The sequence below is a fragment of the Phacochoerus africanus genome, chromosome 3 (assembly GCF_016906955.1).
Source record: "Phacochoerus africanus isolate WHEZ1 chromosome 3, ROS_Pafr_v1, whole genome shotgun sequence".
Taxonomy (NCBI): Eukaryota; Metazoa; Chordata; class Mammalia; order Artiodactyla; family Suidae; genus Phacochoerus; species Phacochoerus africanus.
In genome coordinates this window covers 58,221,492-58,247,346 of record NC_062546.1, presented here as the reverse complement: position 1 = coordinate 58,247,346, position 25,855 = coordinate 58,221,492, and the positions used below count along the sequence as shown (strand labels likewise).

General features: G+C 41.2%; 1 protein-coding gene across 1 annotated transcript in view; it reads right to left on the bottom strand.

Annotated features, from left to right (window-relative positions):
* MTUS1 (microtubule associated scaffold protein 1) overlaps positions 1 to 25,855 on the bottom strand; it is a 175,951-nt gene that overhangs the window by 20,103 nt on the left and 129,993 nt on the right. The window contains 2 exon segments of the mRNA XM_047771868.1: positions 9,035 to 9,101; positions 18,545 to 18,759. Of these exon segments, the coding sequence (XP_047627824.1) occupies positions 9,035 to 9,101; positions 18,545 to 18,759 (282 nt within the window).

The window sequence follows — 25,855 nt, the reverse complement described above, 5'->3', positions numbered from 1 at the left end:
CACAACAGTAAATGTTCCATGGACTAATCAAAACATTTTGGCTTGAAAGTGGATATGAGTCAAAAGTCTAGCTGAATAACTGACATAAAGGTTCTAAGCTTCAGGCCTGCTGAAAAGGAGTTAAGACTTTAAGGAAATCACATTCCAATAAAAAGAATACATTTAATGTTAATAACAAGGTGAGTATGAGTCTGATACAATTCCGGCTCTTCTCCCTGATACTTCATTATTAGGGAGCAAGGTTCAAAAGGGCAGGTAAAAGTTACTGGTAAGCACATGATGTGTATACGTACGAACTCAATTCTGTTGGAACTATTTTGTATTATTCTCTTGCTGTGCTTGCTTGCATACAAACACCTGCACACACAAATAATGTTTTTTACTTAAAACAAGCAATATCCTGTACAGTGAGTGTGGTGTCAAAGTGGGATCCAGAGAGCACCTGCATCAGAGTCACCTGGATGACCATTAGAAGAGGATTCCTCTAGATAATGTGAAAAAAAGAATGTCCATGGATATGTGGCAGGGTCACTTTGCTGTGCAGCAGAAATTGACAGAACATTGTAAATCAACTATAATGAAAAAAATTAAAAAGTAGATTCCTCCATCCAAAGCCACCTTGGTCAGAACTGGGAATCTACATTTTAACCTGTTTAACTACTTTATTACACAATGAGGTTTGAGAACCACCATTCTAGACAAATGACATTAAGTTAGGGAAAAACAAACATAGCAAAACTGGACAAGTTAAGGAAAAGAGCAGGACAAAGATGAAAAAAGGAAAAGAGCAGGACAAAGATGAAAACTCAATAGGCTTTCAGAACAGACACCCTTGGTACTATTGCACATCTGCACAGGTGAAAGAACACAGCCTTTCACTTACAGAGACAGCCAAAGTCTAAATTGAGGACACAGAGACATGGATAGAAGGAGAAGAAGCCAAGTTTGAGGTGGAATCAACTCCATCTTCAATCAACTCAGTCAGATACAAAATTCTGGGAGTTCCCTGGTGATCTGTTGGTTTCCATTCAGTGCTTTCGCCAGTGCAGCCTGGGTTCAATCCCTGGTCTGGGAACAAAGATCCCCCATTCAGCTGCTGCATGCTGCAGCCAAAAAAAAAAGAATTCTGTTTTGTCATAAAGTTTGTTTTAATTATATTAATACATTTTTCATTAAAGTTCATTTAAAAATCACCTCTAGAATTCTGCAACTCAGAAGTGACTCAACTGTAAAGAGTTTTAAAATTATCTTAAATACACCACCTTGTTAAACCACAACTACACAAAACCAGTGAAAGAATTAACACATCCATGAAGGTGTGAGGGAGGCTCAAGTTCACAAACACAGTTAAGTGTTGATTAGACAGTATGTATACTGCTTTTGGCAGAGCCAAAATCACTTTCCCCTAGCAGATATTAAGATATTTTAATCTAACAATACTTCTTGAACTCTTGACTGAATGCAAAGATTTCAAAAGTAGTTATGAATGCAAACTAGTGTTTATAACAAATGCTTCCCCAATCTTTCAAATAGTTTCACCATGGTTTTTCTTTTGTGATTAATGGAAGCTGGTGGTTTAGCCATCCTGGGTTTTAATCCAGATGCTTTGTCTACTGACTTTAGGAAAGTTACATAAATTTTAAGCCTCAATTCCTCCCTCCCTTCCAAAAAAATGCAAACCAGCAGACTTAGAGATGAGCACAGATGGTGGAAAGAGCAAGGCCTCAATAAACGCTGAGGCTATACCCATCATTTGTGCACACAAAGGGCAAAATCAACTAGCCTTTTATATCACTGTTATGAAAATTCCAGGAGTTTTTATAGTGAATTAAGTGTTAAAATCATTTGAGTCATGGCAAACAACCAGGATCAATGTATAAAAACATGTGATCTATTAATTCTGATAGCTAAATAATAATTGTGAACTAAAAATACCTTTTTCATTAATTTAAATTAAAAAATGATTATAATGATTAAGAGTAATAAAAATTAGGGACCCCAAAAGAGCATAATTACAGCTGTCCATTACACAAACATGCCCCTAGAAAGAATGAGAATGACATACTTACTCCCTATCTCGGAGGCCAATTGTTTACTGTAGATTGTGGAGACCACTAAATCGAACTGTAGTTTATTTCAAGGGCTGACATTTTCAAAATGACCTAGCTAACGGGATGGTCAGGCATAATGTAAAATGTTTTGTAGGGAATTATAGCTCATCTTACTTTGGTTTTGTTTTGTTTTTTGCTTTTTATTGTATTTTTATTTTTTTTAGGTTTTTTTTTTTTTTCTGTTATAGTTGATTTACATTGTTCTGTCAATTTCTGCTGTACAGCAAAGTGACCCCAGTCATATATGTGTGTGTGTGTGTATACACATATATCCTTTTCTCAGATTATCCTCCATCATGTTCCATCACAAGTAACTAGATATAGTTCCCTGGGCTATACAGCAGGAGCTACTTATTTTTTTTTTAACAGTTTATAGGAAAATATCTGTGCACAGAAACCATCAAATATTAGCATACTACAAGGATAAAACCAACTTTCCCTAGCTACCATTCTCAGCAGTAAAATCATTCCTTCATTTGCTGAAGTACTAAGCATCAGAAGAACCAAGTGCCGGCACAAGGTACCAGCTGGTAGAGCTACAAAGATGGAGGCCACATTGGCCTTGCCCTTGATGTGCTGGACTGTGACAAGAGATCTGTAGACAAATACCTATAAGAGCAATACCCTGAAGGGTATAGCAGGGGCTGCAGTTAACTTGCTTGAATGATATGGGAGAAATGCAGTTGACGGTGAGCTGTTTTAGCTGGGACTTTAAACATGACAAGTGAGAAGGAGTTTGAGAAGCAAAAACTAGTGGGAAGAGGAGAGAGCCTTTCAAACAGAGAGGAATATATGTGCCCAAGAGGCACAAAAAAGGTGTGAAGGAGCCTGTGGGTGGGACCTGGGGAGGGGAAAAGAGGTGTGAGGAGAGGGAATTTACAGTCACATCATACACGGTAGCTTTAGCTCGTTTGGACTTCTTCCCAAAGTCAAAGTGAAGTCACGTTTGTTAGTTACACATGTACAGTAGAGGACACACATCAGATTTATTACTAGTCCTGGTGCTTTCAGAGAGGAGAGAAGCAGGTTTTGAGGCAAGCTGACCTGTTGGGTGACCAAGGGGATATATTCCAGGTGAGAAATTACGGGACTTAAATTAGGACAGTAGCAACCGGAATGCCGAGGGAGGGACACGTCTGCGCAACATTTAACAGAGACTAGTATCTTGTGGAGGATGGAGGAAGAGGAGTATGACCTCAGCTTGGGTAATAAGTGAATAATAATGTGACCACAGAAGGCAAAGCACAGATTTTGAGAAGGTCTGAATGAGGAGACACTGCAGAGTGATTAGGAAGCATGGGGCTGGGGGAATCAGGAAGCTCTGATTACACTGGACTGGCTTGTCTTAGAGGCAGCTCTTCACTGAGAAAAATGTATCTGCAGTTTGGGGAGGACTGGACTAGAAAAAGAAATGAGGAGTTCCCGTCGTGGCGCAGTGGTTAGCGAATCCAACTAGGAACCATGGGGTTGTGGGTTCGGTCCCTGCCCTTGCTCAGTGGGTTAACGATCCAGCGTTGCCGTGAGCTGTGGTGTAAGTTGCAGACGCGGCTCGGATCCTGCATTGCTGTGGCTCTGGTGTAGGTTGGTGGCTACAGCTCCGATTCAACCCCTAGCCTGGGAACCTCCATATGCCGCAGAAACGGCCCAAAGAAATAGCAAAAAGACAAAAAGACAAAAAAAAAAAGAGTCGTCACTCTGTAGGTTGTAGCTGAAACCATGGGAATGGATAGGACAACAGCTGACAACAAAAGCCTTACTATGATATTAAAGTGTAAGTGAAATGATACTATACCCATCTATCTACGCAATAGAATTTCCCAAAGTTATTAAACATGATAATATGGAGACTATGAGGCAAAACTGAAGCATATACAATAACATGGAAAGATCTCTAAAACATTATGTGTGAAAGAAGCCAGGCACAAAAAGAATTCATTGTATGTTTCATTTACATGAAACTGTAGAATGGACAGAACTAACCTACAGTGATAAAAATTAGATCAGTGTCTGCATCCCCGGGAAGAGGGTCTACTGGAAACCTAACCTAAAGGTATGTGTGTGTGTGTGTATCAGAGCTGGAGCCACTGGCCTACGCCAGAGCCACAGCAACGCGGGATCCGAGCCGAGTCTGCAACCTACACCACAGCTCACGGCAACACCGGATCCTTAACCCACTGAGCAAGGGCAGGGACCGAACCCGCAACCTCATGGTTCCTAGTTGGATTCATGAACCACTGCACCACGATGGGAACTCCCAGACTGTAAACTCTTGAATTGCAGAGATTCATTCCTGCTTCTGTGAAAAAAAAAAAAAATACAATATGCTTTCCATTTTCATGGGTAATTGATGAAATATTTATGGGCATTTTAGGTTTGTGTGTTTTTGTCAAGACTGATGGAGCAATAAGCACTCCACTGCATATAAATTATATCTTAATTAAAAAAAAATCAAGCATTCCCGCTGTGGTGCAAGTTAGCGCTATCTCTGCAGTACCAGGACACAGGTTTGATCCCAGCCTGGCACAGTAGGTTAAAGGATCCTGTGTTGCTGCAGCTGCAGCACATATCACAACTGTGGCAGAAGGTGGCCAAAACAGGAAAAAAAAAAAAAAAAGTACAAAGTTGTGTGTTTTTTAGCTTTTTAGGACTGCACCTATGGCATATGGTGCAGGAGGTTCCAAGGCTAGGGATCAAATCAGAGCTATAGCTGCCAGCCTACACCACAGCCACAGCAACACCAGATCCTTAATCCACTGAAGAGGAATCAAACCCACATCCTCATGGATACTACTTGGATTTGTTTTTGGTGTGCCACAAGGGGAACTCCTATTCCTATATACAAAAGAATGGGCCAAAATAAATTATGGCACGGTAATGAAACTATGGTCTGTTTCTCTTAGTGCACAATTTTCATTAATTTTCACATACTGTCCTTAAATAAAAAGAAATTTTAAAACCTAAAATGCCCATAAATATTTCATCAATTACCCATGAAAATGGAAAGCATATTGTATTTTTTTTTTTTTTTCACAGAAGCAGGAATGAATCTCTGCAATTCAAGAGTTTACAGTCTGGGAGTTCCCATCGTGGCGCAGTGGTTCATGAATCCGACTAGGAACCATGAGGTTGCGGGTTCGGTCCCTGCCCTTGCTCAGTGGGTTAAGGATCCGGTGTTGCCGTGAGCTGTGGTGTAGGTTGCAGACTCGGCTCGGATCCCGCGTTGCTGTGGCTCTGGCGTAGGCCAGTGGCTCCAGCTCCGATTCGACCCCTAGCCTGGGAACCTCCATATGCCGAGGGAGCGGCCCAAAGAAATACCAAAGACAAAAAAAAAAGAGTTTACAGTCTGAAGACAACAGGAAAACACAAGGTTTAGTAAACACACAAATGCAATACATCAAGGCTCTCTGGGACCAAGGGAACCGCAGGGTTTTGTTCTGAGCAGACTGAAAGCGGTTTCTCATGCGTTTCTACCGAAGTAAATGGTGAGGAGTTTCTGTTGTGGCTCAGTGGAGGCGAACCCAACTAGGAACCATGAGGTTGCAGGTTCTGATCCCTGGCCTCACTCAGTGGGATCCAGTGTTGCCGTGAGCAGTGGTGTAGGTCGCAGATGCGGCTCGGATCTGGCATTGCTGTGGCTGTGGCTGTGGCTGGTGGCAACAGCTCTGATTAGACCCCTAGGCTGGGAATCTGCATATGCCGTGGGTGTGGCCCTCAAAAGACAAAAAAAAAAAAAAAAGTAAATGGTAAGCTGTTCCATGAGGGTGTGGCTCAGTGGCAGAGACACCACGTGGGCTGCACTGGAGGGAAGCTGGGGGTAACCTGGCAGCAGAAGACACTTGTTGGGGTGACAAGAGAGACGAAAGTGGTAAAGTCAGTCAGTGGAAGGGACAGCTCTAGGCAGTCCGATTTGAAGATCACAAGCGATTTGAAGATCACAAGCTCAGACTTTTGAAGGGGAGGGGAAGGGACACAGAGGAGGCAGAAGAGAGGGAAGCGAACAACAACAACAAAAGTGCCGACCTTTCTTGGGTTTCAGTGCCCTTGAGTTTATGAGTCATCATTTATTCTTTGTATTTTGGGAACCTGGCCTCAATTTTCATAGAGAAAGTAAAGAAAACTTAATAGGAAAGTGACAGCAGCAATCCTGCATGCTTCGGGGGGGGGGGGGGGGGGGGGGGGGGGTGTACCTAGGGCACCATGGTGGCGGCTCTCTTGAGTTCCCTGTGACAGAGCAGGCACTATGCCTGCTGCCACATAGGTATTACCATCTTGTTCAAGCTCCACGATGATCCAGCAAAATACATTTTAACTGCATATTACCAGCGAGGAAACTGTCCTCAAGCCAGGTAACATCTAACTAGGAGTGGATGAATCACAACCTAGAGTGTGGACCCCACACCCCCAGACCTTCTAATGGATCAGGAAGGGGGGACCCATCGCATCTCACTTCCATTTCAATGTGAAGAGAAAAAACAGCCTGTCCTGAGGGATCTCTAATGATATTTGGTCAAATTACAATTCCTTTCTGCAGTGCAGTCTCTGCCCTCACACGTTAGCAAATGTAGCTACTACCCGGCTGCAAACTGCATGCATCTTCCTTCATACCCAGTATTTAATAGCAGTGAAGTCTTGGTGGCGGATGCTTTGCAACACAGTTACCTCATGTAGTCCCAGTGGCTGCGCTTGAGACAGACGATGATCACTCCCATCATACAGAGAATGAAACTGGGACGGAAGACGTGTATTAGGATCTTGCCCTGGGGTCACCCAACTACCAAAGATATGATGGTGTGACCACACAGTCTAACTGCTTCGTCCCACTGCGTCAGATTTTAAAACTGAGCTGTAAACTTTGCTATGTAAACTTATTTATTTCCATGGCAGCTCATGCTATGATCACTCAAATTGGCTGCTTTGAGAACATTCTTCCTGAAGTGTTTCATCAGAAAAACAATTTAAAGGCTTCTCTTCTCTCCCTGGGTAGAACCAAAACCCTAGCCCAAATGCCCTATGCTGTTACTGGAGCAATTCGATCTGATTCAACAGCAGTAAGGACACAGTTCTGGTGAGTCTGGCCTTGGGTGACCAGATGATACAGGCTGGGCCAGCCACTGAATCCTGACACCTCAAGAGCCACAAGAAAGCCACCCGAGGGCACCCTCTCTATCATAGGAAGAGAAGAGTGGGTACAAATGGCCATGGCATTTCCTGTGGCCCAAGAGACGGACTAGAGCTGCTGAGTAGCTGGGTCCCCACTGAAAGCCCTGAATTGTGCCACCCACTAAGAGGTGACAAGAGGACGGCCCCATTCAAATGACTCAATAGAACAGTGTTCCCTGGGTGTTTCTGCCTCATCCTGCAGAGAGGCTGAAATGTGAACCTCCAGGTAGGCTCCTTTTCACCCCCAGCGGGTTAGAATGGACCCTGAAACACACACAGAAGGCCTCTTTCCTCATCTGCTAACCCATATCCATGACCTTATTTAAGGTATCGACAAAAGCAAATTAAGGTGGCCATGTAGGCGACCAAAATGGCAGCAGTCAACGGAGGTAGCCTGGCAGAGAGCCTTACATGTCTCTCAGAGCTGCGGAGTTTTTAGTTTGTTTTTGTCTTTTTAGGGCTGCACTCACTTTTTAGGGCATGTGGAGGTTCCCAGGCTAGGGGGTTGAATCAGAGTGCACTGTTTCTTATCTGTGGTCTCCTTGAGCTATTTTCCTAGAACTCTCAAGTGTTTGGGGGCCTGAAGTTCCATCTGTCTTAAAATTACTTTTCCATCAAGAGTCCTTCCTAAGGTCAGGAGAAAATGATGTTCTGGACGAGGTATTATGAATCTGGGGGTGAGCTAATGGTTTAGCATTGCCACCCCACCACCACATACACAGCCCCCCACCCCCACTCCACCCCCGCCCTGGCCCAATCAGGAAGTGAAAAGCAAGAGGAATAGAGAGAGAAGTTCTCACCCCACATTCATGGCGATTTGATCTTTGCCCCCCCAGGTGAGGGGTGGGGCGGGATGACTTACAGAGTATTCAAGTCTAGCTAATTTCATTGACAATGTTTAAACTCTGGTGTTGTCCAAAGAAAAATGAGCAGTTTCTCCTGGAACTAGAGGAACAAAATTTTCATCTCTTGACTGTTGCCTTTGTGTTATGTACACACAAAACTACACACTTTCAGCAAACACACAGAAAACCGCAAAGGGCAAGGCATTCAGCCTTTCAGTGAGCTACTCCAGACCTGGCTGACACTAAAGCAGGAACTGATTCTCTAGGGCTGTGGTGCCCCCAAAGCTCCAACATGCTAGCTGAGCTGGGAAAGGCAGGATTGTTTCTGTTGCGAGAACCCAGGACTCTTCCAGGAGAGATAAGAGCTAGAACACAATTCAGCCTGGGAACTGTAGCACCAGGGGCAAGTGCCACAGATGTCAGAGGCACATGGCTTTCTGGGAAAGTGGGTCCTTACTCACCACCAGGCCCTGTCCAATAACTACAGAATGTGCCTTCTTCAGATAGCTACCCCCCTTCTAACTTTACACTCACCACTCACAAACCACCCAAGAAGGGTAATATTATTGCTGTGAGAAAGGGAATTTTCTCACCACTTGTTAATATGAAAAGAAAAAACAACCGATAGAATTATTTAACAGGAATCCACACAATTGCAGAAACCATTCTGTCCCTCTCTTCAGGAAGAGAAATGTTTTGGTCATCAGAAGCTCTACTAAGCTTAGTCAGATCCGTGCCTGGAATTCTGTGAACTTGAGGTCAAGCTGCCAAGATTCAAAAGAAATGTTGATATGATGGTGTTTGCACCAGCGTGCAACTCAGGCCACCCTGCAGAGAATCACATTTTTCCCTCATCCCACAAAACTTGCCAAAAAAAAAAAAAAAAAAAAAAGAAGAGGAAAGAAAAAAATCTCTTACCTAGCTCTCCCCGGAGGTTAACAAGTTCTTGAGACAGGGCTTTGTGTTGTTTCAGTGCTTCCTCCCGCTGTGGAAAACACACATCAAGTTACTCATGTTTTCAAGAGGGTCCCTTTCAGTAAAGCACACACACATTCGTTATCACCAGGAAAACGAGACTCAGAATTGAGAAGCCAAGATATGAATCACTGAGGCCGACAGTCTGCGTTGTTAAAAAACACAGATGTCCCTTAGTTGTTAAGGAAATCCATGTTTCAAAAATCTGTATTTTCTCAGGTCCTCGTGACACTTTCATTTGAGGCACTGAACAGCCCATTTAAAAATGTTTACTTTGAGCCATGCTTCATTGCCAATCGCAGAACCTTTCAGCTAATGCATACTGTACTCAAGACGTAATGCATTCTCCTCCAAGGGTAATAAAGGCCTAATCAGTTTGAGATAAATATTTAATGTTCTAAACATACACACTTATATGTACTTTGTCCTATATTTGCAAATAAAAAACTTTCCTTATGAGGCCAATTCTTTACTGCTAAAGGGAAGATACAAAGTCTATCACAGAGCCATGGCACAAAAAAATAACCCTTTAAAGACAAAATCAAGTTAGTTTTACTCATCTACATACTGTTTTCTAAGGATGATCTAAGGTTCAGCTATAATTCTAAGGAGATGTTAGAGAAATGAATTAAATAAAGCCAGCCAGCTGTTTCAGAATCAAACAAGAAATGATCAGTCTTACAAAAGAGAACAATTTCCAAGTTGACAGCAACTCAGAGCAAGCATACAGACATGCATACGAATACTGCCATTAGGTAGTTTCTTAAAAGGCAGATTCCCTACCACCAGCGCCTTAGGAAGGAAAGGGCGGAATTCAGAGCTCTCGGTAAATGCCCTCCCTTAAGATCCCCCAGCTGGAGCTCCCGAGGCATCTGGTTCAGTGTTGCAGAGATCCGGAGACCGGCGACCGGCCTTTGCAGGCAAGAGTTGCTTGTCATTCAAAGCATTTCCCCCTAAACCTCTGCCTCGGTCCCTGAAATTCTTCCAGAAAAGCACTATAAACAAATACTAATTACCCTTGTTGCCGCACATGGAGGATAGAGGCACATTTTGCTGCCGGAGCAGCCCATTTTCCAGCTTCCGTCTCCAGCTTCCCCCCGCCCCCCGCACCGTCCAAGGAGTACACAGGTGGCCGCACCACCCACCAGTCCGGTCTGCCTACATTCAGAGCTGCAGCGGGAGGAGCGCCATTGGCCCGGGGTCGGCCGTGCTTGCGTCCTGCAGGTTACCGGGTGCCTCAGACGCCTCTCCCCACACAGGAGCTGATGCTGCAGCTTCTGCCTTTGGCACAAGCAGCCTGCGATTACTTAAAGCCACAGCCCATCATTTATGAGAAACGAGAGCCAGACGTTAGACTGATCGATGGCCACTTACTTAAATATCGGCTGGTACAGTGGAAAGAAAAACCGCCCTTCTCTGCGTGGATAATGGAGTTATTTTTAGATTTGTGAGTCTTTTTATTCCCCTTTCTAATTGAGGTCATTACATGATCATACTTGCTAATAGAAAAGGGAAATTTGTTCTCCCAAACCTCTATACTAAGTGAGCAATGAATGAGGTGGGGAATGGTGAACTTATGTGTTGTGACTTAGAATTTAAAATGACGTTATAAAATGAATGATGTTTCCCGGAAAAAATAATGGGAATGCTTAGAACACGGCCCACTGGCATTTTAAGTGTGACATGCAGATTTGAGAACTGGAGATCAGATATGTTTTATGGCTTTGACTTTTTTACTTTGTAGTAGTCTCTCACAAAAGGGCTAAGTTAACAACATACTAGCACTGCTGTGGACATTTAACAGTAACTGGAATTTAAGAAACACTTCCTCAATGAGTACATTTTGGCCTTAATGGCATTCTAAACGCTTGATTTTTAAAATGCAGTATTAAATTATTCTGAAATCATAAATCAGTAAATCTAGGTTTTTAAAGTGAATAAGTAATGAGTTTTCTAACATAAAAATTAAAGTTTGAGGAAAACTAACCTGGATAAAAATGGAAGAAAATAAAGAATACATATACTGTATACTTTTGAAAATGACAGCTTTGAGATATAATTCACATAGCATATAATTCATCCACTTAAAGTGTACAAGTCCATGCTTTTTAGTGTTTTCACAGAGTTATACAGTGGTGCAACCATCACCTAATAGAATTTTAGAACATTTTCATCACCCCAAAAAGAAATCCCATACGCCTGTGTACCTTTCTTGAGCTCAGATTTAGGCCTTAATTTTGTCGCCTTCATAATTTAGTTCAAGTAAGTATCAGCAAATTTCGTCGCTTGAGTGACAAGAAAATACCTTTACTAGATATCTTCGCTCAATCTGTAACACACTTGGTGACCTTGCTGAAAATTCACCCTTTTCCAATAGCAGCTAAATTGCTAATAGAAGGGAAAGCTGGCAAGAAGTTACATCACTTTTCATAGATATGGAAATTTATTTATATATTTATTTCATATATTTTCAAATATGAAACATTAAGTTGGTATATAATTTCCAGGAGTTATTCTGTGAGAATTTTTACATCCTATCACCAATATCTATCAGGCGATCTTTTTGCTTATTAAAGGGCTTTGAGGGACATGCAATTTCAGTAGTCAAAATCTGAGGTTGGCTGATGTGGAACCTGGGGGTCAGAGGACCAAACTGTATCTTACAGGAGGAGCTTGAGCATCCACGGATTTTGTTATGTGTTGAAGGCTGGGGTGCTGGACGCAATCCCCACAGATGCCAAGAGATGACTGTGCCCGTGTGGCTATTTCCCCAGGTCCACAGCACTCAACCTTCCTCAATGCCCAGAAGTCACCAATCTCTTCCAACCTCAGTCAATCCCAGGGACAGTAACAGGAAAACCATGAGGTCATTTCGGACTCTTGTCAAGTGGGTTGTGCCAAAGTCAGTCAGTTCTTCCTTTGTGTGTCTTGAATCCTTTGCACTTTCTCTATTGGTGCTGCCTCCACCCTGTCCTAATCCTTGCCAATGCATTCCTGAACTATGGAAAGCATCCCTCCCTCCACATTACTTTGCAGAGGACTGGGAGATTGTTATCCCATATTCTTGGTACATATAAATGCCCTTGATCAACAAGTGTCTTCCACTGAGCACATAAAAAAACCAACATCCATGAACCTGTTTAGACACCCTACTCTTCTTCTGTCCAAATCACACTCTCCACGCATGTCCCACTTCCACAAATGCCCAGTCCTCTGTGTGTCTGCCCATGTTATAAACCTTCAGAGAATACTGTCAATCATGCCACCTCCTTCTTCCACATGTCTAGACAGGACATTTATCCTTCTGAATCGGTAGGCAAGTTATTACCAAGTACCAATTAACCAAGTACCATTCCAGATGCTGGGGAAAATATGGAAAAAATTTAAGACACAGTTCCTGCATCAAGATGCTTGGGACCTAGGTAGATATAAAATGTCCAGGCCCAATAACTCAGGGCAGATGAGGGGAAGCAATACAGGAGAATGGAGTATTCAAGGGCTTTAAACATGACCCTATGTGAAATGCCGACCACATTGCCCATACCACAACAGACACACACTCAGTGTTAAGTTACCCAACTGTCCTGGTTGCTTGCCCCTTAAGACATTTACCCCTTATTCGCAGATGATAAAATGTGTTTTGTCACTTAGACTTGGATTGCCTGTTTCTTTCTATTTATCAGTGTTTCTGTCTTAGATGATAAACTCCTTCTGGTCCAGATAACAAGTTTATTTAATTCTCTTTGTATTGTAACATGTTGGATTCTACTCAATGTGAAAAAAAAAAGGGGTGGGGGTGGGGGAGGTGGGAATCTGGCCAGAAAGATGCTTTTATACTCATGCATTAAATATATGAAGTGCTCCAAGAAGAAAAAAAAAATGGATTCACCATCATTTAATTAGGAGTCCCTGGGACACAGGCACTTAGTCTCTGGCTGTGGTCCCATCAGTGGGCCTTAGTTTGCTAGCTGGGGAGTGCATCACCAGCACAGGGGATTTTGCAGCAAAGAGCCGCCTCAGATGGCTCAGCTGCGAGCCATCTCTGAGCTCCTCCCCCATCACACAAGGAGTTGTGGCCACTTTTTTTGTGTCAAGACATTTTTACTTATAGTCTGCTGTCATTCAAAATTCATCTCTGTTTAGGTGCTACTTTAGGTTAGAGTCCACTTTCAAAAATAGAGGGAGGCACACTGAATGACTCATCAGAGGTTTGGCAGGGGTGACCTCTGTCCTGTTCAGGTGCACCTAGAAACTCCCCAATGTACCCTTTTATGAAGAAATTGGGATCATGACCAAGTGTCCTTCACGTGGTCTGTCTGTACAGAACACTGTACGCTGTGCAAGGGTAAACCAGGGATTAGAACAAACTGAAACAATAGTGTGTCCTTTGCGAAACGGTATGGTATTGGTTTCCTGATTCATGAGACATTTACTAGAACTTCTGCTATGTAATGGTGTTTGCCACTAGAGTTGTAGTTATTAAACAGTTGCAACAAAAGTGATAGTTCCAGGATTCCCTATAATTGACCATTTTCTTTCCCATAACTTCATGCTTTCAAACCATTTAGAAGCAGTAAGCAATAACAAGGTATATGTATATAGAGATCAATCTAGATCTACAATCTATACCCACCTACCTACACACCTATCTATCCATCACCTGTGTAATGTGTACAAGAGAACTAAAGGGTTAAGTAAAAATTATTTTGAAAAAACTGCTTAACTTTTCCCCTGGTTATAGCTACCCTTTCCAACTGTTTTATAACAGTGCCCTGTATACATTAAGCAATCAGTAAATATTTGCTGATTATAAAGAGCTAGAAAAGAGCAAAAAAAAATTTACATAAAGACTTTATATGTTTATCTTACACCTGGGATTCCATCCATTTGTTCATTCAGATACACACTGTGTTATCTATTATGGGTAAGGCACTGCCGTAGCAGCTGGGGTGGTTTCCTAACAAAGAACCAGAACAGATCCTGCTCTCAGAGAGCTTCCTGCCTTAAAATGTTAAAAAAAAAACAAAACAGCTGTGAAATGGTTACTGATAAGGCAGAAGACTGACAGAGAAACAGAAGCGCTTCCTGGAAACTAGAGGGTAGATACAACATGGAGCTAGAAGGACCAGGAACATCTTCTTGAAAGAGAGCATTTTTGAGCTGAATTTCAAGAAATTCAATGGAGTCACAATGACACAGGCCTTGGGAGCTGAACTGGGTATAAGAGGAAATTTATATACAGGACAAGTATCCACTAAACTCATTAAGAGTTTCCCTACTGTGGACGGAAGCAACTCTGAGTGCCCAAACCAGTGGAATGTTTTCTCTAGTGTTGGATCTCATCTCTCTCTAACTGAGGACCTGGCAAAGGTTTGGCTTATGTTTACAGGCCCTGTCATAGGGAAGTGTCTTTAAACACTAAGACCACGTGGAACATGGAAGGGTCACGCCACAGGAGGTGTGAGGGGCTGAGGACACAGCCGAAGGAAGAGTGGGCTGTGGTCCACTGCACATCCATTCCCGGGCCTTGGCTCACTGAGAGGCATGGAAGGTAGGGCTGCCTCATCTATTTAATTTGCGTTTTTAACTCTGATTGCTTGCATAGGGAATCCACGTACATTAAATCCAGGTAGTAAGGCGATGCTACTATAAGAAACATTTGATCATGTAGGTATTAGGGAGAAGGGTGTCAACCCTGTAATGGTATTTGAAGAAAGGATGAAAAAACAGAGGAAGTTTGTAGGGGATTTTGAGTTCACAGTGTCCTAGGCCTGGGTTCAAGTCCTGGTCCTCCCACTTCTCAGCTGCCTAATTATAGTCATGTTACTTTAACAGCTCTATGCCTCATTTACTTGTAAATTCCAACTTGTGTTCTTAGAGAGGATTTTATTAAGAAAAAAATATCTGGCACTGAGTTCCTGCTGTGGTACAGTAGTTTAAGGGTATGGCATTGCCATAGCTGTGGCCTAGATTCAATCCCTGGCCAGGGAACTTTCATATGCCACAGATGCAGCATCCTCCCCTGCCCAAATGTCTAGTACTTAGTAAATATGCAACAAATGTTAAATCCCTCTTGCTTCTCCTTTACCTTCATGATTATATGATTGTATACCTGGAGCATATAGTCAGTGAGGGGAAGGTTACAAGAGGCAGCTGGTGCCAAATTACAGATATATTCCAAGTTACATACCAGAGTCATCCAAAAGAAATATAATGTGAGCCATGTACATAATTTAATTCCCTAGTAGCCACAATTTTAAAAATTTTTAAAGGTTAGGAGTTCCCATTGTGGTGCAGCAGAAACGAATCCGACTAGGAACCATGAGGTTGCGGGTTCCATCCCTGGCCTCGCTCAGTGGATTAAGGATCCGGCATTGCCATGAGCTGTGGTGTAGGTCACAGACGAGGCTTGGATCTGGTGTTGCTGTGGCTGTGGCGCAGGCCAGCATCTACAACTCAGATTGGACCCCTAGCCTGGGAACCTCCATATGCCACAGGTGCGGCCCTCAAAAAAAAGCAAAAAAAAAGACAAAAAATTTTTAAAGGTTAAAATAATGTTAATATTTTATTTAACCCAGTATATCCAAGCTATCACTTCAATATACAGTCAATAGAAAAATTACTAATGCGATTATTTACACATCTTTTTTTTTGTATCATCTTCCAAACCCAAATCTACAAAAGTTATTGCATATCCCAGCTCAGCCTGACTACACTTCAAATGCTCAATAGCTTCATTAGGCTAGTGGCTCCCATACTGGGCAGATCAGCTATTAGAAAACGGAGAACCGCTGAAGGTATTAATCAGCAGAGTGGCATACTTTGGAAAGATGACTCTGTTAGCAGTGCTTTGGATGGAGTCTATGGGAGAGAGTGCAAACGTGAAGATGCGTTATCATCATAATCTAGGGCACAGTCATCCAGGGCTTGGACAAAGTTGGCATCAGTGGAAATGGGAAAGAAGGGATAAAGTAAGGGGAAGAACACTGTGGGATGAGTGTTCAAATCATCCAGACTTGACTGCATTTGTGCAGGGGATAAAGAAGAGAAAAGACTGAACATGGGGTTGCTAGGCTAGCGATAGGAAAATAAATAATTGGTTTATCACTAGATAAACTAATTGCTCCTCACATTTGATATTATGAAGTTTCCAATTTAACTTACTTGGTCATATAAGCCAACTCTCAAATTCCTTCCTTACACATTAAAGAACAACAAAAATATTGCATACTACTGTAATTTTTCTTTTCTTTTTTCTTTTCTTTTTTTCCTTTTTAGGGCCACAGCAACAGCATATGGAGATTCCCAGGCTAGGGGTCGAATTGGAGCTATAGCGGCCGGCCTACACCACAGCCACACCAACGTAGGATCCGAGCCGCGTCTGTGACCTACACCACACTCATGGCAAGGCCAGATCCTTAATCCACTAAGCAAGGCCAGGGATCGAACCCACAACCTCATGGTTCCTAGTCGGATTCATTTCCGCTGCACCACATGGGAACTCCCATACTACTATAATTTTAAAACTAGACAAATGTCTCTATCTCTCCTCTCTCTCTCCTTCCCCCCCCATATATAATATATGTATATATTTGAACAAAACTGTAAAATAGTCACCAAATACTGATTTAAACTGTACTAGCTTGGTAGCTCATCAAAGGCACAGACTAAGTCTCATTCACCTCTGTCTCCCATGCCCCAGATAGGAAACCATATCCAAATAGCCTCTGTAAGAAATGAATATAGGTTTGTTGGGTTGAACCTAACTACAGAAGAAGCACACTGAAGAGTTTTCTTCTTTTTTTTGACTGCACTGGTAGCATGCGGAAGTTCACAGGCCTGGGATTGAACCTGTGCCACAGCAATGACAGTGAAGGGTCCCTTAAACTGCTGAGCCACTGAAAACTCCCAACAGTTTTCTTGAGATATCATGTGCCCTCACCTTTAAAGTGGTGATCAAAAAACATCTAAAGAGCTCAAGCTGGAGTTCCCGCTGTGGCATTGCTGCAGTTGTGGCGTAGGATTCAATCCCTGGCCTGGGAACTTCCATCTGCTGGGGTGGGGCCAAAAAAAAAAAAAAGAGCTCAAGCTCAGTCATTTCCCTTTAAATAACTCTACTTTTTGTTGCTAGGGATGCCAGTAGCACATATTCATAGAAACTTGGTTTTCTCAATGAATTTTAACCAATTCCTAAATTAACATCCTTGTAGAATATCAAGAAAGAGTAATAAGTAAGCCAAGAAAATCTGTTTCATGTTGGTTGTACCACAGACTATTTTAGGAATGAAATTCTGAAGAATTCCCAGACCAGTACTGGGAGTTATCGCAAAAGTGTTCTTCCACCCATAAATATAATCAACCTCATTTTTCAAAACTTTAAGCTCAGTGTGCTACGGAAAGCTACATAGAGTTAGACAAAAAATTAGGTGAAACAATGTTAATGCTGTGAAATAAAATCCTTTTTTTTTTGTCTTTTTGCCATTTCTTGGGCCGCTCCTGCTGCATATGGAGGTTCCCAGGTTAGGGGTCTAATCAGAGCTGCAGCCACCGGCCCATGCCAGAGCCACAGCAATGCAGGATCCAAGCCGCATCTGCAACCTACACCACAGCTCACGGCAACGCCGGATCGTCAACCCACTGAGCAAGGGCAGGGACCGAACCCGAAACCTCATGATTCCTAGTAGGATTCGTTAACTACTGCGCCACGACAGGAACTCCAAAATCCATATTTTTATGCCAAGTCAAGGACAATTTAAATCTACAAGAAGTTTCTCTACTCCCCCCCCCCCCCACTCCAGTGCGGCTGTATGTCTATCTGCATTATACATGGACCAAACCTCCCCCATGGGCAGAAATACCTGCTCAACCATAAAAAGCAACCTCTCCTAGAATCAACAAGACAACTCCTTAAAGATAACATTCCCTCTGGATCTTGTAAAAGGTCACGAGGACCTACCTCTTTGTACTTGCACATCTGGTCTGTGTAAACTGCCAATAATACGTCATCTAACATACATCCCTCTGTCTCAAAAAATTTATATACCTGTGCCTTGACTTCTAAAGGGCGAAACAGTTTTTGAAGCTATCTCAGATGCTGTTCCCAGTTAAAACCCTCAATATGGCTCAAACAAAGTTTTTCACTTGTTTCTTAGATCGATTAATTTTTATCAGCAGTGTTAATACAGTCTAGGGGTATACAGACGTTTGGCAGACAATTATCTTTTCATTGATGTTGGTCTCAGGCTCCAGCGAAAAAGGAGGACTTAGAAACGTGTCAATTCCAGACTTCTAGAGAGATCTGAGATCTCAAAGTGAGTTAGCAAAAGCCCAACTGGATGAATTCCATGTGATCATTTGTTATTAACGTAAAGACGGTCACAAGACAGGGGCATTACCCCTCCCCTGTGCCCCACACCCACCTTAGTGAAAGGACAAGGGTGGACACATCCTTACCTCGGAGAGTAGGTGCTGAATCACAACCGTTAATGCTTCAAACTTGGCGTTGCCGCAGGAGAGCAGCTGCTTGAGCTGCAGGATACATCCACTTTGCTTCTCGCATTTTGTCTTAAACTGTGCCAACTCGAGTGTTTTTTCCGAGGACAGCACATCTGGAGAGGTCTGGGTCTGGATACATAAACTTCTGGCATTCTTTTGCCTGCCCTTCTCAACTGCAAAGGAAATTAATATAGGTATGAAAATATGTGACTAACTTTCTATCGCCACCACCTTTGGGGCTCACAAACAACTAGATAAGCCACAGAAATGCCCTTAGGTTTACATAAGGAAAGCATATGGATGAGAACAGAGGTCAAGCATCTAGATGCTCAAATACAGACCACGGCTTTAGTTCTGACCTAAAAAGATGTATACACTGTGCAGAGAATGAGGGGCATGAAACAGATTTACCAAGCAAAACTGTGTGCAAAATAATGTTGATTTCATAGTTTCTCATCTCTCGGGTAAACCTGTACAGAAACCTGATGGTGACAAGCACCCTGACTGTGTCTACTGATCCCACGAACAGAAAAAAAAACAAAAAACAAAAAACAAAAAAAACCCCACACAAATGATTGACTTTAAATTTGCCTTTCCCTCTTCCTACATATTTCCTGCCAACTTCCTGTCCTTTCCCTGCTGATGGTCTGGTCCTTACAAAGATTTATATTATAGATGAGTCATTTCCTAAACTCTGATAAATGAAAATCTACGCACATTTTACATTTTATATGTTCACTGCTAAGAGAATTACACTCTTTGGACTATATTATTATATTTTCTATCAAATACAAGCTTTGCTGTTTCTTTTCCCCCTTCAAACAGTCATATGGCTTTAAAAAATTTTTGTTTTAAGCACATGCTAACACTCCAAATCCATCTAAGAGTCTGTGCTAAGTGACTGTTCACTTCCTATGGCACAGTGTCTTGGGAATTACTCTATTTTAAATGAAAACACTGTTCTGGAGCCAGTCCAAATGTCTCAGTCACTTTAAATATCAAAAAGAATTGGAAAAACAGGAAACAAGCTGCTTAACTCTTGAAATAAGCTAAATTATAACCAAAACAAATCTAAACTTGAAAAAAAAAGACAAAAACTTAAAAATTCTTTATTCTCACAGTCATTCCCTAGGGCCTCTGCTTTTTGAGGTGAGAGACAAATCTAAGCCAATTTTATAAACAGTAATTTTAAAAGTGTTTTATTTTCCCCCCTTTTACGGCCACATTGGGACATATGGGACTTCCTGGGCTAGGGGTTGCATTGGAGCTGCACCCGCTGGCCTACACCACAGCCACAGGTCAGAGCCACATCTGTGACCTACACCGCAGCTCGCAGCAATACTGTATCTTTGACCTACCGAGCAAGGCCAGGGATCAAACCCGCATCCTCACTCAAGGACCCTATGTCAGGTTCTTAACCCACTGAGCCACAGCGAGAACGTCTTTAATTTTTTAAGGAGAATAAAACAGTGATTTCTTGAAGGAAAATAAAGAAACCTCAGTGTTCATGTTCCAAGAACCAATGGCAAAAATACACTTACTGTGTACTTTAAGTAAAAAAAACAAAACAGGAAAAAGGCTCCTATTTCTACAGTAGACTTCCATGGTTCAAAAACTCATTTGTGTTAATACTTCATAATTCTCATTCTAAAATGACTAAAATATGCATTGTGTTTTAACAACATTTAAAGAGAGGGGAAAGTATCTATTAGTCTTTACTGATAATCATTATTCATTGTTTAGCAATGACTGCAACCTTCAAAGCAGACAGAGATAGTAACCAAGTTCACAGTCACGATATTAAAGTCCTGAAAGGAGAATGCCTTTATAGCCACCTACTAATGAAAAACAGTCTAAATATTTTACAATTTTCCCCAATGTCTGAGATAATATTCCTTTATGTCATTTTCTAAAATGTAAAATGTTCCTAGGAATCCTGTCATGTAACACATAATAATTACAGAATGTTTTACTGTTTACAGTGTTTTCTCACTTTCCCTGTGATCCTTTCAATAACCCTCCCTGGGAAGGTGGGGTTTCAGGATGTAAAGGGCCCAGCCTGGGCGTTCACAGCTTCTGTGGGACAGACTCTTAAATCAGAACCCAGGCTTCTGTTCCCACTCATTTTGGAAAGCGGAGATGGGGTGGAGATACAATGTATTGTATAACTAAAAATAAACATTTATGCAACAACCTTAACAAAATGTCATTTTAATTCATCCAAGATCATTATCTGCTAATTCTTCATTTCAATAACCCTATATACAGATAAATATCTATATTTTATATAACGTTTTATATAATTTTATTCAAACTGAAGAGCAAAAAACTCAATTTTAACTCTTTGACCATCTAGAACTTATTGCAAGATATGTAGACATAGTGAACCTATGTTCACTTTCTAGACTGATATCATTGCTCTATGCCCTACCAATACTTACTGAAATATGTATTCATTTAGTATTCATTGCTCTGAGTTTAGCATTTCTTGAGTTCTTTTTTTTTTTTTTGCTTTTTTAGGCCACACCCATGTCGTATGGAGGTTGCCAGGCTAGGGGTCGAATCCGGGCTACAACTGCCAGCCTACACCATAGCTCACAGCGATGCCAGATCCTTAACCCCTGAGTGAGGCTAGGGATCAAACCTGCAACCTCAGGGTTCCTAGTCATGGATTCCTTTCCTCTACGCCACAAGGGGAACTCCTTGAATTCTTAACAACACTGGATTCTCTTCCCAGAATTTCTATGCTAATCAACTTTATTATATAACACAGTATCTGTTTTTAAACTGTGGGTTATAATTATTTATATAATCTAAGAAGTGAATATTTTATGTTAACATTGGAGAAAATATTCTTTAAGATTCTTGCCTAGTCTCTCAGGTGAATTTTAGTATTAACTAGTCGTACTCTAATAAGTTATTTCTATGCAAATAAATTCAATATAAATTAACTTATTAAACATTATTTTTTGCACTCAAGTGTACAGCATAGGTACTCTTTTTGTAACACCAACAAATTTTTTTTCTTCAAATTATCTCTTATGCCAGAATTAGGCAGGAGCTAAGTATTTATGTTTGGCTCCTTTGTAAACTAAATATTTTTTGCTGTGTTCAAGATGTTTTGAATTTATACATCCATAGGAAAGTATTTGCTTAGTAATACTGTTTGGTTATTTCCTTGATTATATGTATATAATAATATATCTTCCTTTGTATTTCTAGTTTTCTTATTGAATGGTTAACTCCATTTCTAACATTATTTTAAAGAGAGGGAGATACTTATTTTTGGTTTAAAGAGATTAACTACTGTTTTTTAATGGACATAGCAGCTCTTAAAATAATGTATTTATATAATGTTAAGAATCTGTCAATAGTTTTTTTTAAGTGTTTAAAAATTAAGGCTTGGAGTTTCCGTTGTGCCTCGGTGGAAACGAAATCTGACTAGCATCCATGAGGACTCTGGATTCCTGGCCTCGCTCAGTGGGTTAAGGATCTGGCGTTATCATGAGCTGTGGTATAGGTCACAGACAAGGCCTGGGTCTTGCATTGCTGTGGCTCTGGTGTAGGCGGGCAACTATAGCTCCAATTTGACCCTAGCCTGAGAAACTCTATATGCCATGGATGTAGCCCTAAAAAGTCAAAAAAAAAAAAATTTAAGGCTTGATTTAGACCTCTGAATCCATTATGACAGTTTTTATTTCACTTCAGTAAATTTTATTAAAGGCTTTTCTTATGCCATTGTGTCTTCAAATTCCTGAAAGAAACTTTTTTTTTTTTTTACCATCTGAAATTTGACAACCTAAAACTGTGGTATTAACTGACATATAACATTATATTAGGGGAGTTCCCATTGTAGTCCAGCGGAGGTGAAGCTAACTAGTATCCATAAGGACGCAGGATTGATCCCTGGCCTCGCTCAATGGGTTAAGAATCTGGCATTGCTGTGAGCTATGGTGTAGGTCACAGACACGGCTCAGGTCCCGTGTTGCTGTGGCTGTGGCACAGGCTGGCAGCTGTGGCTCTGATTTGATCCCTAGCCTGAGAACCTCCAGATGCCATAGGTATGGCCCTAAAAAGACAAAAAACCAAAACCATTATATTAGTTTCAGGTGTGCAACATGATTCACTATTTGTGTATATTGGGAGATGATCACCAGAGTAAGTCACATACATAGTTACAAAATATTTTTTCTTGTGATGAGAACTTTTAAGACATATTCTCTTAGCAGCCATCAAATATGAATAGGGTATTGTCAATTTTAGCTGCCAACATCACATCCCCATGACTTATTTATAACTACAAGTCTGTACTTTTTTGACACCTGCCCCCCGCCCCCGCCATTTCACCCACCCCTACCAACTCTTAATTTTTTCAGATATGTCAGTACAACAGTGTAAGCTACTCCCTGGTTTGTTGCTGAGAATTCAGGTGGCTTAGAGTCACAAGTGAGTTGGTACCTATATGTTTCCTTTCTTATATTGTGGTTGCTTTAGCTTTTGTTAACAAAATGGCATTTGTTCTTCTCAAGATCGTCTTCTCCACACTTTGGACGATTAACTGTGTCAAGGCATATCTATTGTTCTGAAAGTTTGCAAAATTCTCTTGCACCTAATACTCTATTAGGAATGCTGCTAAGATCACTCTAAAATGAGCCTTCGTTTTTGCTAAGGTACACCCTGGAAAACATCAACTGTCCAAGTGTGACTGCCTTCCAGTCATGCAAGTCTCCTGGTTCTTGGCTCGAGGACTGCAATTTCAAGAGTGTGAAACAACACACGTCTGCCTGAGTTCCTCAGTGTCCAGCCATGACGACCCCAAACACCACATCTAGAATGCAAACACCCTGCCTCACGAAGTAAGAGAAATGATCAGATCTGTACAAATCATGATGCAGTTTTCAGTGCTACCCATGGAGAATCTCATTCAGACATTTAAAACAATTCTGGTGATGTCTGTCTCCTCAGTGTCATGTACTCAGATTGATGTTCAATTTGGTAAGAAATTAAAATTTGGTAGGAAGCCTTCTCTAACACCCCCTAGAACAAACTGTTGAATTCCGGGCTGGTGAGCAAGGATTTATCCTCTGTGGGAGCAAAATGGAAGGGGTTTTGTTGCAAAATTGTTTGCAAAGAAAAGATTAAGAGACAACCTGAATGCCATCAGTAGAGGTCTGCTTAAATAAATGTATGACACAGATGGCCAAAAAACACATGAAAATATCTTCAACACCACTCATTATTAGAGAAATGCAAATCAAAGCCACTATGAGGTACCACCTTACACCAGCCATAATGGCCACCTTACAAACAATAATTGCTTGAGAGGTGTGGAGAAAAGGGAACCCTATTACACTGTTGGTGGAAATGCAAATTGGTGCAATCACTGTAGAAAACAGTATGGAGATGCCTCAGAAAACTCAAAATAGAACTACCATTTGATCCAACAATCCCACTCCTGGGCATCTATCCAGAGGAAACCATGACTTGAAAAGATACATGTACTCTGATGTTCATTGCAGTACTATGTACAATAGCCAAGACATGGAAGCAACCTGAATGTCCATCGACAGAGGACTGGGTAAAGAAGATGTGGTACATATACACATGTAATATCACTCAGCCATTAAAAAGAAAAAAATGGCATTTGCAGCAACATGGATGGACCTAGAAATTATCATGCTAAGTGAAATTAGCCAGACAGTGAGACACCAGTGTCACATGCTATCACTTATATGTGGAATCTAAAAAAAAGGACACAATGAACTTCTTTGTAGAACAGATACTAACTCACAGAATTTGAAAACCGTATGGTTTCCAGGAGTTCCCATCATGGCTCAGTAGTTAATGAAACTGACTAGTATCCATGAGAACTCAGGTTCCATCCCTAGTCTCACTCAGCGGGTTAAGGATCCAGTGTTGCCATGAGCTGTGGTATAGGTCACAGATGTGGCTTGGATCCTGCTTTGCTGTGGCTGTGGTGCAGGCCTGCGGCTACAGCTTCAATTCGACCCCTAGCCTGGGAGCCTCCATGTACTTTGGGTGTGGCGCTCAAAAGACAAAAAAAAAAAAGAAAGAAAGAAAAAAAGAGAAAAACTTATGGTTTCCAAAGAAGACAGGTTGTGGGGTGGGGGGATGCACTGGGGTTTGGGATGGAAATGCTATAAAATTTGGTTATGATGACTGTTGTACAACTATAAATGCAATAAAATTCATTGTGTAATTTTTTTAAAATAGCAAATGTATGACATATTTATAGAGTAGAAGGTCATAGCTGTTTCATAGAACTAGGAAGCCCTCCCTCTGTGGTAAATGAAGAGCAATGTAAATGAAGTGCCCCATTATACCAAGAGGATGGAAGAGCACATTTTTCTTGCTTATAAATTCATAACAAAACTATTACATAATACATATAAAAGTACTAACAATGCTAACCTTTTCACAGAGGGGAAAAAGAAACAGATACAAGGTGTTCTAATGCATTTTTAGATGTTTAACCATGGAATAAATACCCTACCTATTCAAAATTAAAATTCAATATTTTTAAAGGTGATTAAAATTAATTCTGAGCTTCAATCTTCAACACTTAACCATCGAGTCAAGATAGTCAATCCATGTTTCTTCCATGGGGAATATGGACAGAAATCTAAATAATGCAGCTTCTGTTGTATATGAACACTCGGAAGAGATTTACATTTAAAGAGGAAAGAAAACATTGACATTATTTTTTTTAAGAGTACATGTCTTCAAATTTTAACCTCAGAGCAAATGAGCAAGTGAACTGCCCTCAACCTAGAGCTGGAAAAGCATGTTGTGACCTCAATCTTCCGCTCCATATACTGTGCTCCCTGAGGACAAAATTGTACCACGTGCTAGCTGATGACCCAGTTTGAGCATCCTTCCCTCCCCTCACTCATGATGCAAAATTTCCAGTGATGTTCAAAGCCCTAACACTCAGAACTAGACCTCACAGTACTAGGGAACAACGGTTTCTCTAAATCCTACAGAATTCATTATTTATACGAAGTTAGCTTAACATGAACCATTGCTCTGTATGTTCCCTTTATTAATAATATGTCACCATTTGATAATGCAGCAGCATTTAAAAGTATAAAATATTTTGTGTATTATACCTATTGATGGGATGTCTGATTTCAAAGAATCAACTTTCTCAGAAACCTTAAAGTTCAAAGTTAACATCTACATAGATTCAGATGTGTGTTGACAAGATAATTACCACTGTCATGCCTGATTCGACCTTCCTGGCATTCA